The 16343-nt window shown below is 45.4% G+C and overlaps 1 protein-coding gene across 2 annotated transcripts in view; it reads right to left on the bottom strand.

The window, feature by feature from the left end:
- Ogdh (oxoglutarate dehydrogenase) overlaps positions 1–15792 on the bottom strand; it is a 64541-nt gene extending 48749 nt beyond the window's left edge. For both annotated transcript variants that reach the window (XM_038309688.1, XM_038309682.1), the window contains exons 1-2: positions 15676–15792; positions 9332–9579 (exon numbers count right to left, since the gene is read on the bottom strand). In XM_038309688.1, the coding sequence (XP_038165616.1) occupies positions 9332–9553 (222 nt within the window). In that variant the 5' untranslated portion in view covers positions 9554–9579; positions 15676–15792. The remainder of the gene's footprint in view (positions 1–9331; positions 9580–15675) is intronic.
- Positions 15793–16343: the final 551 nt, after the last annotated feature.

The following is a 16343-nucleotide window of genomic DNA, read 5'->3' as shown; positions in this document are numbered from 1 at the left end:
ATCCCTTGTTATCACCTGGATAAAGTCCACCATCAATGTGAAAAGGGCAGCAATTTCTACCTTCAGAAATATGTCTGGGGACCAGGAAGAAGTAAAAAGAAAGAAAGCAACAGCTGGATCACTGGGAAATATGATTCACAACAGTTTCCTGCAGCTGGGATGGTTTCTTGTCCACAAGACAAAACAGAGTTGGACTCTGGCTCCAGGAGGATGAAGGGTGGTGGAGACTTCTGAGTCATGTTGATCTTCGCTCACATCCCCATCCACCACACCCATTTCTAAGGTCATTTGCCTCTCCAACCTCTTACTTGGCATGTTTTGCAATAAACAAGGAAAATATTTGTCTCCTTGCCTAGATTAGGACTGTACAAAGTTCACAACATTCAAATCTCAACAGAGATAAAGAAAAAGTTAAAATATCACAGTAGGTGGACAAGGTTACAAATGACACTCACAGAACAGGAAGCTGTCAGGATTATGTCTGGATAAGAGGGGCTACAGGTGCAGGAGGTGCCTATCCCAGGGCACCAGTCTCTGCACCTACTAAGCGATTTTGAAAGTATACATAGTTTTTTCCCCTTTTTGGGGGGGCATATTGTACACATGTGCATATATGTGTATGAAGAACTTTCTACTCCCCACCCCCGTGATGGGACTACAAGCACTGTGGCTATATTTTTATTTTACTTTTATGTGCATTGGTGTTTTGCCTGCATGTATGTGAGCTGTCATGTGGGTGCTGGGAATTGAACCCGGGTCCTCTGGAAGAACAGTCAGTGCTCTTAACTGCTGAGCCATCTCTCCAGCCTACTGTGGCCATATTTTACATGGATGTTAGGGATTCAATGCAGGTCACTGCTTTACTAATTGAGCCACCCCATTAGCTGAAAACACTTTTTTTTCTTTAAAAAGAGTTAGTTGTACAGTGTATGTGGGGAGTGGGTGAAGGGCATTGTTTTTGTTTTGAGACTGGGTCTCACTCTGTATCCCAGGCTGGCTTTGAACTCATAGAGATCTGTCTGTCTCTGTCTCCCCAGTGTTGGGATTAAAGGTATGCATCACCATGCCTAGCAAAAACATGGGTTCTAAAAACCTGTTTTTGGCCAGGCAGTGCTGGTGGGTTTTCAAATGCAAATAATTTTAATACTATGATTGAAATAAAATGAAGTCTGACTTCCCACGTTATTTATAGAAAACCCAGAGCACTTAGTCCTGTACTGGTACCAGTCAAAGAATAACCAACGACATGTGACAATAATCCAGTGGTATGGGTAGGGCAGGTTCAAAGGCCTACCTACTACCGATAAATTTTTGATGAAGCCCAGCATTATCAAATATATAACCTTGATTATTAAGATCAAATGCTAATTAAACTTATTGTTATCAATATGAGCTACAGGGAAATGAGTGAAAAGGCAGATGCTCCGAGGGACCCAGTGTCCACCCAGTGCCCTATGATCACCTGCCCGCAGGACGTAAGTGCCACTTTGAAGGGCGAGCCCTGCTGTCCTAGCCACAGCATGCACAAGTAAGGCTGACTGCATGCTATCTATCCCCCTCCTCCAAACCTATGACTCTGTTCTTTCTCGCAGGCTCTGAGTCCTTCCAGAAAACACCCTGGGAATGATTTCAAATGTGAATGTGTGACTACCTTGTGTGAACAGGTTGCAGGCCCAATGTGAAAGTAGCCAGAGTAAAGGCTAAGCACAAATGTTCAAAAAAAAAAAAAATTCAAGAGGGTAATTCCAGCACTTGGGAGATAGAGAGAGGTGCATCACTGTGAGTTCAGGCAAGCCTGATCTATAGAATGAGTTCCAGGATAGTCAAGGCTGTTACACAGAGAAACACTGTCTTGAAAACCCAAAAAAAGATTCAAGAGGCTGGACTCCAGACACTTTTATCCACTCAGGCCATCCCTAGGCAGAGGTCTCTTTTCCAGCAAGATAGGACCACTGACCAGCACCATCCCATCTATGAGACAAAGCCTCAGGTAGACTGTGATCCATGCTTGCTGGTACCAAACCCAGTTAAAACTAGAGGCCTGATAGGAGCATGCCTGTGGTCCCACTGCTCTTGAGGAGGGCAGCCTGTAATAATAGTAACATATCGTTACCTAGCAGGTAAATAAAACACAAGAAACTAACAAAAACCTAGGGAGACCACGATCAGATATCAGTAAAAACACCAAATGAATGCATGCTGCATTACAACAATGCTGTTGTTTTTACAGTACAGTATAAGTGACAGAATTTCTGAACTTTCTATCTGGGTACGTGAATTAAATTGTGATGGATACCTAAGACTGACAAAGAAAGCTCCCTTAGCTCTGACTTATGGAAGGTACTGTAAGGCGTGCTGCACTGAACTACAGGTGGCCACACTATCAGACCAGTCAAACGGGGTGGAGGCTAGCCTAGCCAGTCAGTCCTATATGGTCTTCCGTCCATACACATGCCCTGCCTCTCATCTCTCATTGATGAGAGATGAATGCTGACATCAACCCGCACTTACCAATAGGCTCCAGTAGGCGACCTGAGCTCAGATCTCAGGAACTCTGCAGCTACTCCTTATCACTGGGACTTTCCTAAAACTAAGACTTAGTGCCTGAAGAAGCAGGCCAGCAACGACTGCCAGCTATGAATAAGGCCTTCATAGACCCCGCCTAGAGTAGTCTTGGCTGCATGGGGCCACGATGAGAAACCAGGGGCTTTCAGCTGACTGAATCAAGAGAAACACCACACTGTTACCACTTTAAGATGTAGTTTGGGAATGGCTTGTTATACCAATACTCTAGGGAACCAAGCTTTTCCCATAGGAAAGTATTACAGCCAACATACCCCGTGACTCTTCTCTTGAGCACACTCAGGAGATTCTGCAGCAAAGGAGAGCACTTACCTCTGCCCAGCTCTGCATGTGACACAACTCATGAGAGACCAGTCAAAAAGTGGTTATCTGGGGTCACCTATGTAGATCTGGTTAGGGCCCACCTGGAAAAGGACCAACCAATTTTGTCCTCCACAGTTGTGACTGGGCCTCCTGCAAAGGAGCCCTAAGCTTGCTGGGAAAAGCAGCTGCTCCAAGACTTCTTTTAGAATGCTGAGGCTTCAAGTCACCACGTCCTCCCCTCTCAAGATAAACACCGAGTTAAGCAAGAGTCCCAAGGGCCTCAGACCTACAAGATAGTCTTGAATGGAGGGAAGGAGTCAGAGTGTAGGAAGCCTCAAGATTGTACAGGCTTCCTCTACAAATGTGATAACTTCTGTTTTCTAAATACTGGCATTGGTTCCTTAGAACACGTAGAGAAAACGAGCTATTTCTTGGACTTACACACAGCTCTTTGATTTTCTCTGGATTTTTCTGAATGCAGTCAAAGCAGTTGTCACTCCCATGGAATGAATGTGACTTGTAAAGTAGATTATGCATATGACTTGTATCTTTTCTCTTCGAGACAGGTTCACTTGCAGAAAATAAGAAAATTTTGGTTTATGAGCATGAAATAAAGCACAGGCCAGAAAGGGCAACAGTTAGGCCAAATGAAAGTGATAGCCCTCCTAGTTTCTGAATGCAGAGTCCCTCACTCCTACAGCAGCCACCGGGAACCGTAGTTCCTACTGTACTTTAGGAATGGGCAAGCAAAAGACATAAGAAAAACACAAATAAAAAATGGCTATCAAGATGGGTGGTGGTGGTGGCACACACCTTTAGTTCCAGCAGAGACAGAGGGAGGCAGAGGCAGGCGGATCTATGTGAGTTCAAGGCCAGCCTGGTCTACAAAGAAAGTTCCAGGACAGATAGAGCTGGTCCAGAGAAACCCTGTCTCGAAAAAAAAAGAGAAATAAAAAAGAAAAAAGGAAGGAAGGAAGGATCGATTAACAAATTCAGGAAGAAGGGAGGCTTTGGGAAGGTGGAGGTGTCAAGCCAGGAAAAGGACAAAGTGCTGCACCTGTGAGGGCGCTCAATGACAGGCAGGCAGGAAACAGAAGCAGGACCTCTGAGCAGCACCTTCAAGACAGATGCTGGAGTAACACAGGGAAGAACCAGATTTATCTCAGTCAGGCCAAAACCAGGTAGTTGCTTCAGAAGAACTAGATGCCATACTATATACCTGGAGGTTGGGTACTGTCTCTACTCAGTAAAACAAAACCAGTTTCAAGATTGACAGGGGCTTAGCAGTTTTCAACTACCTGCTTCTTTTAAACATTAACAAAGGCTATTGAGATCACATATATGTGTCATTATGCTTGGCTAGTTTTGACTGGTTTTTTTTGTAATTTTATTTATTTATATTTTATATATGAGTGCATATATACCTGCATGCCAGAAGAGGATATCAGGTCCTATTACAGATGGTTGTGGGCCACCATGTGGGTGCTGGGAATTGAACTTAGTGTAGTGAAAAGCTGCGGGCAGGCCTGCTTTTCATCCCACCCGGCTCCTGCATGGTTAGCTTTACACCCGAAATAACAAAACACAAATTGTATTCTTTTAAATACTGCCTGGCCCATTATTTTCAGCCTCTTACTCACATCTTGATTAACCCATATCTAATAATCTGTGTAGCACCATGAAGTGGTGCCTTACCGTTTAGTTTCTAGCATACGTCCATCTTGGGCTGGAGCTTCATCGCGTCTGGCTTCTCTCTGAGGAGAGGCACGGTGGTCTGTCTAACTTAGGAGAGGCGTAGCATCTTACTGATCCTTCTACCTCACTTCCTCTTCCTGTTCTGTCTACTCCACCCACCTAAGGGGCGGTCTATCAAATGGGCCAGGCAGTTTCTTTATTAGCCAATGAAATCAACTCAAACAGAAGACTCTCCCACATCAACTTAGGACCTCCGAAAGAGTGGGCAATGCTCTTAACCACTGAGCTATCTCTCCAACCCTAGTTCTGACTGTTTTTAAAACAGAAAAGTGGCTGGGCAATACCTTACTCCCAGCACTCAGGAGTTCGAGGCCAGCCAAGGCTGTTGCACAAAGAAACCCTGTCTTGAAAACAAAACAACCTCCCCCACAAAAATAGATGTCACCATTCTATGTATCCCCAACAAGTTATGAAATCAAAAAAAAAAGATAACAGGCTATCACCAAAGATTCTTAAAAGCATTCAATGAGAAATACCTAGAACAGATAGAGTCTCAGAGAAGACCAAGCTTAGAACTAAAGGATAGTAGACCTGGTGCAGAGGCAGATCAAGTAAGAAAACAGAATACTGTGGAGCAGCACAGGAAGAAGGGACATGGGAGTTCTATCCAGTGGCAATATTTTTGCCACACACAGAATTTTCACAATTATATATTCTTTTTCTATGGAATATGGGGATTGAACCAGGGGCCTCATATATGTTGGGCAAATACAGTACTATTAAACTAAAACCCAGCCATCTTTTTAAAAAGTTGCTTCTGTGGTTATTGTTTTCTTTTTCAAGATAGGGTTTCTTGGTGTAGCTCTAGCTTTCTTGGAACTTGTTTTGAATCAGACTGGCCTCAAAGTCACAGAGATCTGGCTGCCTCTGCCTCCCGAGTGCTAGAATTAAAGGCGCGTGCCATCACGGCTGTCTTGTTTTAAATATGGTCATACATGATGGCTCATGTCTATAATCCCAGTACTTGGGAGACTGAGATACAGAATTGCCACACCTTCCAAACTAGCCTGTGCTACACAATGAGTTCCAGTCAGTCTGGGCTATAATGTGAGACCAGGATTCAACCAAATAATTAACATCAGACAGAGATATATCTCAGTGCCCAAATCATTGCCTCATATGCACAAAGCCACGGGCTTAATCCCAAGCATCACAAAAAGGGGTATGGGGTGGTAAAAGCAAGGCATGGCAGCCGGCACCCACAGACCCTACTACTTGAGAGGCTACAGCAGGAGGACTGCTTGAGCACAGGAATTCAGGGACCTGGGCCAGGGTCTGAGCAACACAATACAACACAACACAACTCCTTAAAAAGCAAAAATTTTAAAAAAGCCTCCAGAAGTACCCTGGTTGGATTCTAAGCACTATACAAGTAAAAATATGTTTATGCATATGCATATTTAACTATAAAGCAAAACACAAAAGGCTGGAGAGATGGATCAGTGGTTATGAGCACTTGCTACTCTTCTAACAGATCACAATTCAGAGCTGGGCAGTGGTGGCACATGTCTTTAAACCCAGCACTTGGGAGCAGAGGAAAGCAGATCTCTGTTAGTTTGAGGCCAGCCTACAGAACTCTACAGAGCGAGTTCCATGACAGTCAGGACTAAGTAGAGAAACTCTGTCTCAGAAAAAAGGAAAACAAACAAAAATATCCCAATTAAGTGCCCAAAATCTATGTCAGGCTGCTTATAGTTATCTGTAACAACAAGTCCAGGGGATCTGATGCCACTAACCTCCCCACATAAATTGATCCACACACACGCACACTTACTCATAATTTAGAAGGGCAATTTTATGATATTTGCAAAGATTTAAATCAAATCAAAGATGTAATTCTATTAGAGAATTGTATTCACTGTGGTCATGAAAACACCTCCTTATGCTGGGCGGTGGTGGCACACACCTTTAATCCCAGCACTCGGGAGGCAGAGGCAAAGGCAGATCAATCTCTGAGAGTTCGAGGCCAGGCTGCTCTACAGAGCGAGTTTGAGGCCAGGTTCCAAAAAGCTAGAGAAACCCTGTCTCGAATCCCACCCCCCCCCCCAGAAATGAAAAAACACCTCCTTGTGAGGCAGAAGCAGGTGGATCATGAGTTGAGGGCAGGCCTGGGCTATATGATTTCAAGACCAGCTTGGTTACATACAGAGACTCTGCCTCAAAATTGACAGACAGACAGATAAACAAATAAATTTAAGTTTGTCCTATTGAACATCATTCACCAGCAGCCCCCATGACCTCTCTGAAAATAATTACTGAAACTGACCTCAGATATTTCTAAAATAGAATTTACCAGTGTGGTTAAATTGGCTGACCAGGCAAGCCCCCAGGATCCTCTGATCCCACCCCTAGCACTTGGGTTATAGGTGCATGTTGCCACATCTGGCTTTTCATATGGGTGCTGGGGGTCTGAACTTAGGTCTTCATGCTTGTACATCAACCACATCATCCACTGGTCCGTCTCCCAAGTCCCCAAAGCATTTTTAATAAAACTGAAGCATTTCTAAGGTTACAGATCTTAACATTCTGTGGATTACAGGTATCTTTAAAAATCCGATTTAAACCAGGTGGTGGCAGCACATGCCTTTAATCCTAGCACTTGATAGGCAGAGGCAGGTGGATCTCTATGAGTTTGAAGCCAGACTGGTCTACAAGAGCTAGTTCCAGGGCAGTTAAGGATACACAGAGAAGCTCTGTCTCTGAGGGGAAAGAAAAAAAAAAGACTTAAATTAAGAGTCATCTCCCTCAAAAAATGTGTATGTACCATGTGTGTGCATAATACAATTTGAGGAGGACTATCTAGCTGCAAACAAGGCATCAGAGAGATCAAAGTGCTGTCAGACTACAACTAGGATTTCTAGAGGGCCCAGCCCTTCAATCAGCCTTTCTGGTCCTCCCTCTACAGGTAGAAGGGGCAGAGCAATGCCTAACTCTTTAAAGGTAGCCCAGATTCACCAGGCAGTGGTAGCGCATACCTTTAATCCCAGTATTTGGGAGGCAGAGCAGCAGGATCTCTGTGAGTTTGAGGCCAGTTTGGTCTACAAAAGCCAAGTTCAGGCCTAGTTTCATAAAAAGCAAGAAAATAGTTTTTTTTCTTCTTCTGCCAGTTCATACAGTAAATGAAGCATCCTTGAATATGGTCCCAATTAGGTTTGCCACCAGAAAGCTGCCAGCACCTTCAACATTACTTTTCTCCTTAAAGAAGGTTATATTAGTATGCTCAAATGCCACATGTACATGAGAGTCATCTGTAAGATATCCAAGAACACAGGTGGCCAGAATCAGAAGCAGCAGGTTTGGGAAGAGCGCAGGTAAATAACTGCTGATTCAGGCTCAGCAGGGAGCCACCACGTCAACACATGGAATGAAAGAGGAGCAGGGTGAGGCTATGAGAGCAGGTGTGCGGGGGCCACGGGGCGGGGCTGTCTGTTCTTGGAATTGTTCATGACATTCATCCAGGGCCTCAAAAAAAAAAAAAAAAAAAAAAAAAAAAAAAAAAAAAAAGACCTTAAGTCAAAACAAACAAAAAACTTAATCACAGGTCAATGGGTAACGGGCACAGGATGCCTTCTGTTGAGGTGACTCTGTGATTCAATAGGGCAAACAGGCCCAACTCACAGGAAAGGTAAACATCTTGGCTGAGTATGGCCTCCATAAAGATGATAATCATCATGCCTCTGCCATTTTCTTCTTTTCTCTCCAAAAATTTACAGATGAGGAGCTGTGGAATATAAACTCTTACATCACACCACACTGCAACCACCCCATGTTCCTTATCCAAAAGCTAAATGACCACAGAGCCTATAAACAAGCCAGGCAGTGGCAGAGCACACCTTTAATCCCAGCACTCACAAGGCAGAGGCAGGAGGATCTCTGAGTTCAAGGTCATCCTGGTCTACAAAGTGAGTTCTAGGATAGCTAAGGCTGTTACCCAGAGAAACCTTGTTGCCAAAAACCAAACCAAAACAAATCAAAACAAAAAACCCTATAAACAGTCATTGGCCACAAACAGACCAAACCAATTCTGACACTACTAAGATGCCTGGACTAGCCCAGGGCAAGTGGATATATTGTGATAGTTTTGGGATTCACATCTCCACATGTCTGAACAAGTTACCCTCAGAAAGGGTTCAGGCAAACAGCGCAGAAAAGAAAAGGGTCTAAGAAGAAAATGCCCATGTAGATGCTACAGAAAAATAAAAAAACAGGAGAAAAAGAGAAACAAGGATCTAAACCAGTTTATATAGAAATTACATGTACTGAATTCATAATGTCACAAATACATGTGTTCTCTCAGAGCAGTAAGGACGGAAGAGCATCTAGAGGTCCCGTTCTTTCTCACAGACTTTCTTCAGAGGCTTCATCCTAAAGCAAGCTTTGGGGAAATCCTGGAGCGCCAGTCTTGTGCTTCTTCAATGTTCGCAGGACCACACTTGTATTTCCTCATATCCTTGAAGGGCTACACATGCTTCCTTGTGTGCTCAGAGTGTTGAGTTTATTGCTGGAAACCACTCAAGAAGGCTGTGTTCTCCAGTGAGGCCGCACTGAGTCTGATGCAGCTGACGTGGTAGATGGTGCTGGGGTCCAGTTGCCTGCCTGCCCACCGACTCTCCTAGGTACACTTACTTACCTGGCAGTCAGTGAGCACCTAACCGACACACACAGCACAGGAGCGCTCTGGGAGCCTTACCTTATGTACACTTTTGGGATTCTCCAACCAGGCACAGTACATCTCCTCCACATAGTTCGAACTAGTCCCACTAAGAAATGGTTCAGCAGCTACGGGTGCAGAATAGCACCGAATCTGTTGAAACGTCCTAATTGCTGCTGGTTTGTTCTGTGACAATGTCTTAACAGTCTGGGAGGCCGTCAATGGCCTCAACTTAGCAGCACAAGTCCTTAAATGAAACATTTTGTCCTGAAGCCTTCCACAAGTGCCTGTTTAAAAAAAGAGAGAGAAGGTTTAGGAGAACATTAAGGAGATAAAACTTGTTCAGGAAAAAGATTCTAGCTTGAAAGGTATTCACACCAGCCAATGACTTGCTCAATGCCTAGTCCACATGAGAGCAAGACAGAGCATGACTCAAACTGACACACTCACACCCCTGCAATGCCTGGATTAGCCCCAGAGAAGTAGGCACAGAGTTGCAGACTTGATCCCATCTGACTTGGGATCTTTACATTTATTTATTTTAAAGGAAGTTCCCAATCAGCTACCCTGGGTATCCAGGCAACTAGCTGTAGGACTAAGATTCTTTAAAAAAAAAAAAAAAATTTAGTTCTGTATACAACATTCTGCCTGCATAAATGCTCGCACGCCAAAAGAGGGCGCCAGATCTCATTACAGATGGTTGTTAGCCATGATATGGTTGCTGGGAATTGAACTCAGGACCTCTGGAAGAGAAGCCAATGCTCTAAACCACTGAGCCATCGCTCCAGCCCCCTCTTTACATTTATATACTGTCTAAAATGACTACAAAAAAAGACAACAAGGATTGGTTAAGAACTGATAATAATTGCAAAATGGCATTTTCTACTGTATCCAAAAATCATTGAGTATTCTCTGTGCTCTTAGTATTCTGGGGAAGTAGAGGTGTTGCATAGGGGCTGAGGAGATAGCTCAGAAGTTAAGAGCACTGGCTGCTCTTCCTGAGGGGCCCAGGTTCAATTCTTAGAACCCACTTGGCAGCTCACAACTTTCTGTAACTCCTGTTACAAAACACCAAAGAACATAAAACACAATTTTTTAAAAAAGGTGTTGGTGTTGCATAATGACACACACCTATATTCTCAGCACTCTGGAAGCTAAGGCAAGAACATCTAAATATTAAACACACATAGATATATGTATGATATATATATATACTTACATATTAGATCAACATTTTAATTATAAATGTGTGCTTATAGGGAGGCCCAAGGTCAATCTCTGGTGTCATTCCTCAAGTGCTGCCTTCCTTTTTGGAGACAAGGTAGCTCACTCGCCCAGAACTTATCACATAAACTAGGCTTGCTGGCCAGGGAGCCCCAGGAATCCGCCTGCCTCTGCCTCCTCAGCCCTAGGATTACAAGCAGGTACCACCATACCCAGGTCCTTGTGCAGTTAAGAACTTTACTGATAGTGGCACAAGTATCAAGACACCTACATGCTGAGTAAGCATTACATACTAGACCTGACTTGCTCAGTATCTTTGAACCAAACAGTAGAGACAGTAATTACTCTTGTCGCTCTCATTTGTTTGTAATTATAATACATTCTATGACTAAAGAATTATAACTTAACAAGTAGGCCAACTTACAATTATAACTTATAAGAAGCCAACAGAGATGTTTGAGAAATTCAAGTAAACACCAGTCACCTTGGTATGGCAATTACTCTAACTCGTGAAACATTAGTGGAGTATCTCCATTTTCTAGTACATGGCCTACTTAGCCCATCTAACTGCATGCAGGCTTTCATCCAGGAGGACTTCCAAAGTCAGACCACTGAAGGTCTCTATACCTGAGTCTGAAGATGGCTGTGCTCTTTCCCTAGCTGTGGCTCTGCAGCATCAGAGGTGCCCAGGCCTGCAGGGGTCTAAAGCAGGCAGACTAGTGAAGGCTTAAGGGAAGGGAAGAGGCACTTTAAGAGGTTGCATTATGACACACACCTGTAATGCCATCTGGAGGCTGAGAGAGGCCTCTAGATTTCCAGCCAGAGTTACTTATTTAGATAGACCCTATCTCAAATAGAATTTAAATTTATTTATTTGAAGTGCATTGGTGTTTTGGCCTTTTTGTATGCATGAGGGTGCCAGATATGGGGTTACAGACAGTTCTGAACTGCCATGTGGGTGCTGGGAATTGAACCCACTGGAACTGACTGGAAGAGTGTTTTTAACCACTGAACCACCTCTCCAGCCCCTTGGTTTTTTATTTTTTGAGACAGGGTTTCTCTTTGTTACAGTCCTGACTGTCCTAGAACTCACTCTGTAGACCAGGCTGGCCTGGAACTAACTCAAAGATTTGCCAGTCTCTGTCTCTCAAGTGCTGGTATTAAAGGCAATGATATGTTCTGAAAGAGTGAAAATTCTGAAATCTTTATAGAAAGCATGATAATCTGCCAATATTTTATTAAAGTATATACAGAATTTCTGTTTCTTGCTAAACTCTGCCCCAAACATAAATGTTAAATTTACAACAAAAGTCTCCAAAAGGTGGAGAAAGAAAGCAAACTGACTTGAACCTTGAATCTTGGATAGAGCACTGACAGAGCACCGTCCCTTACCCCACATATTCCAGATTAATGAATAGAGGAACTCTAAGAAATGCCAACAGGCAGCCGGGCGGTGGTGTGAAGCGCTTTTAACCCAGCACTTGGGAGACAGCAGCAGGCGGATGTCTGTGAGTTTGAGGCCAGCCTGGTCTACAGATTTATATCCAGGACAGCCAGAGCTACACATAGAAACCATGTGTCAAACAACCAAAAAGAAAAAAAAATGCTAACAGGTGTAGACAAGAGAAGGCACAAAGCCTATGCTCTTAAGTCAAAGCATAGTGACAGGTGCAGTGAAATGAAACAATTTTCCTACTACAGTCAAACATCAGAGAAGGTACCATAGCTCCATCTTCAGTGACGTCAAAGCACAAATGAGGGACTTTATCTCCACCTTTACTCCAGCGACAATCAGCTGGGGCCTGATTCCAGCAGTAATAAGGGCATAATCCTCATACTGGGTGGGGACCACAACAACAGCAGTAACAAAGTTCTTAGACTTGAGGCAGCATTCTCTGCCATTTAGCAGTCAGAAAATGCCCGCTCTACTCTGCTTAGAAATTTAAGAGCCAGACATGGTGGTGCATGCCTTTTATCCTGGCACTGGGAGGCAGAGACAAGAAGACCTCTATGAGTTCCTGCCTCAAAAATGAATGAATAAATGAATGAATGAGAGAGATCTGGGCCAGCCAGAATACACAGTGAGACCCTGACTAAGTAAATAAATGAGATCACTTCTCATACCTTTCTCTACTTACACTAATACCAATATATCATAGCTGTTAAGACTACCATATCTGGATAGGGCCAGATGCAGTAAGTAACGCGTACCTTTAATCCCAGCACTCAGGAGGCAGAGGCAGCCAGATAATCTGAGTTCAAGACCAGCCTGGTCTACAAAATGAGTGGACAGCCAGGGCTACAGAGAGAAATCCTGTCTTAAACAAAGCAACAGCTGGGTGGTGGTGGCGCCTTTAATCAAGGCACTCGGGAGGCAGAGGCAGGTGGAGGTCTTTGAATTTGAGGCCAGCCTGGTCCACAGAGCAAGTTCCAGGACAGACTCTAAAGCTACACAGAGAAACCCTGTCTCGAAAAAACAAAAACAACAACAACAACAAAATTTTGATTTGGTAAAAGGCTTAACTATACATATTTAAGAAGATAAACAGACCCTAAAACTAAGCACTACAGACATATCATAAATTTATGAAAACCTGTGAAAAACTACAATGATGCATTATGACCAAGAAAATAAAATTAAGTAAAGGTTTGGGGAGACCGCTTAAGTGGGTAACAGTGTTATATAAGCATGAAGATTAGAGTTCAAATCCCTAGAAGCTACTTGCAAAGACAGGTGTGGTCACTAATGTGCATCTGTAAGTCCAGTGCTGGGGGAGGCAGGAGGAGGGCTGCTGGGGCTTGCTAACTGGCAGCCTAGCTCCAGGGAAGATCTTGTCTCAAGGAATAGAAAAACTTAAAAACTGACACAGTTTTCAAATACTAAAGGAACAGAACTGTCGATCTGAAATCATCCAACAAGAGCTGCCAAGAAAACTCATCACTTTGGTTGAGGCACTTGCTGCCAAGTATGACAACCCAAACTGGATCCCCAGGATCCGTACGGTGGGAAAAGAAAATGACTCTCTGAAGTTGTTCTCTGATCGACACACGCACATGCATACACAGTGCCAGGAATGGTGTGGCATGCCTGCAAATCCCAGCATGCAGGAGGCAGAAGCAAGAGGACAACCTTGGGTCCAAGGCAAGCCTTGGCCGTATGTACTAAAGTAACCCAAAGGAAGTCAGCACAAAGAGGAGAAATGAAACTAGAATATGCAAAATGGAAGACTTAACATTTAACATACCACTATAAATCCTGACATCAGAAAAAGCCCAATAGGCAGGAGGATAAAATAAAAGTATATGTTTGTCTACAAGATAGTAATAATGAAAGTAAGATCGAAAACACATTATTTCATAACAAGTGGTGGTGGCACACACCTTTAATCACAACATTTGAGAGGCAGAGGTAGGCCTCAGACTCTTGTGAGTCTGAGGACAGCCAGGTCTACAGAGAAATCCTATCTTGAAAAACCCAAGTATTTCCAAGAATGGACCTATTATCTAATAAAGCAGAGAGCAATGAAAAGGCAATTACCAGAGACTGAGAGGAACATAAATAATGCAAAGGTCAATCTACCAGAAAGATTAGCAAACCTAAATGTGTACATACCAGGGGGAAAACGTCTGCAAGATAGATCAGTGCCACCAAACCTGACCACCTAAGTTCAATCCCCAGGACACGGTGAAAGGAGAACTCTCAAAAGTTGTTCCATGACACCTACACAAGCGCTGTCACATGTACATGTTCCCCTACACACAAATAATGTAACTTTTTAAATAGAAAGAAAACTGCCTAATATGTGATGCAAAGGGACAAGAATAGAAAGAGAAAAAAGACAATGACGGTGTCACTCATCCTAACGTCAGCTACTAAGTAATCTACCGGGGGCCACGTCAAGGGCCCACAAGACCGGGGAAACTAGGAAACTCCAACAGTGTCCTCTGCTCAATGTCATAGCACAGGATGCACAGACGCAAGTCCGGCCCATAAGGGTAATGAAATCCACAGGGAAAAAACATTTGTTTTTAGTTACTTGCTTCTACATAGAGGTCAAGAAGCTGAGTTGCACAGCTGAATTAGCGTCACTATTTACAGATAACACCTCTGACTGACGATCATCGGATCTAAATTGTTTACACGTCCTTCGAGGCCTCGATCGAAAACTGGCTGACACCACTGACCCCACTTGGGCCTGTAGAGGTGTTCCTTGAGTGACCTTTTGACGTCAAGGGTCTAAAACTCCACCCTCCAATGGTAACGCCGCCATTTTCTGATCCCACAGAGCGAGTCAGGAAGTGGGGCTACGCATGCGCACAAAGCCTAGCGCTGCGCTTCTCATTCCCTTTAATTCCCTTTCTCCAGCCTCACCCTGCAGCTACCCTTATGCGCTACCCTCGGGCCCCCGGTCTGAACACGCGTGTCCGCCACGTGACTACCCTTCCCGAGCTTGTCATCTCGGCTACAGGCGCACTGCGCGTGGGTAAAAGGCACACGATCTTGTAACTCCTGCGGGGGCACGGTCGCAGCGTTCCCAGCCACTCGGCGGAATAACTCGCGTCTGTCACAGACACTCTCGCGAGGAAAGCGGTGCGTGGACGGGGTTTCTAGGGAAACGAGTGTCACCTTGGCCCGCTGCCGGTTTCACCTCGCACCGGCAGGTGGGGCTGCCGCAGGCACCAAGGTCAGCGCCGTGACCGGGCGCGGCGAACACAAGGACGGCGGCCTGCTGGGGTCAGGGCACGCAGGACAAAAGAACGCGCGCGGGCCGGAGGAAGCGACCGGGCCACGTGACGCGCCGCGACCTTGGGGTTCTCCCGGGCCGCCGAGCCACCGACACCCAAGCCCGCCGCATCCGAGGCTCCACCGCCAGAGCCAATAGCGCTCGGCCCGGCGACCCCCGGCGCGCGTTCGCGTCCGCCAATCTCCGCCCGCCAGGCGGACCCTACCATTCCATTGGCTCCGACACCTGTCCGTCAGGCTCGTCCCCCGCCCACCATCGCCGCCCTCCGTCAGCCCGGCTCGGTCCGGCTTCACGCCCGTCACTTGGGTGGCCCGGCTGCAAGGGCGTGTAGGCCTCCCCCTCGGTCGCCGGCTCCGGCTGGCAAGCGCCGAGCCGCTCAGCCCTGGACCGAGCCCGTCCGCCGCGCAAGGTTACCTGTCTGCCGTTCTGCTCCACCCGAGTGAGGCGCCGACACCCCACTCCGGGCTCCAAACTCTCAGCCCCGCCCCGGCGTGTGGCGTCAGCGCGTAGCCCGGCCCCGGAGGAGCGGCCTTCATGAGCGACGGGCTGTGGGCGTGTCGTGATGTCACAGAGTTGCCTTTCCGTCCCTCTCGGGCTTCGCGCCAATGCGGAGCTTGCTGCTGGCCAAAATCAACCTGTTGCTCAGCGCGCTTCCACTGTCATTAGAGGAGAGAAGCTTCCAGAGCCTGGTTAAGACTCTAGTAAACTCAGGGCGTATGGGCACTCTGGTCATTGCAGCGTTTGACAGGCCCGAGGAGAAGCGTCGCGACTTTGAGGCCCACCGGCTTTGTAGCCAAAACAAGCACTAAATAATAGTTGAGTTAGTGAAATTTATCTCTGCACAAAATAATGTGAATAGCAAGATCTACTTTTTTTTTTTTTTTTTTTTTTTTCCGAGACAGGGTTTGTAGCTTTAGAGCCTGTCCTGGAACTAGCTCTTGTAGACCAGGCTGGCCTCGAACTCACAGAGATCCGCCTGCCTCTGCCTCTGCCTCTGCCTCTGCCTCTGCCAAGAGCTGGGATTAAAGGCGTGCTCCACCACCGCCCAGCAAAGATCTACTTTTTTGAACACTTGTTTTGCA

The sequence above is a fragment of the Arvicola amphibius genome, chromosome 1 (assembly GCF_903992535.2).
Source record: "Arvicola amphibius chromosome 1, mArvAmp1.2, whole genome shotgun sequence".
Taxonomy (NCBI): Eukaryota; Metazoa; Chordata; class Mammalia; order Rodentia; family Cricetidae; genus Arvicola; species Arvicola amphibius.
The sequence above is the reverse complement of the archived record's forward strand: the minus strand, read 5'-3'. Positions and strand labels throughout refer to the sequence as shown.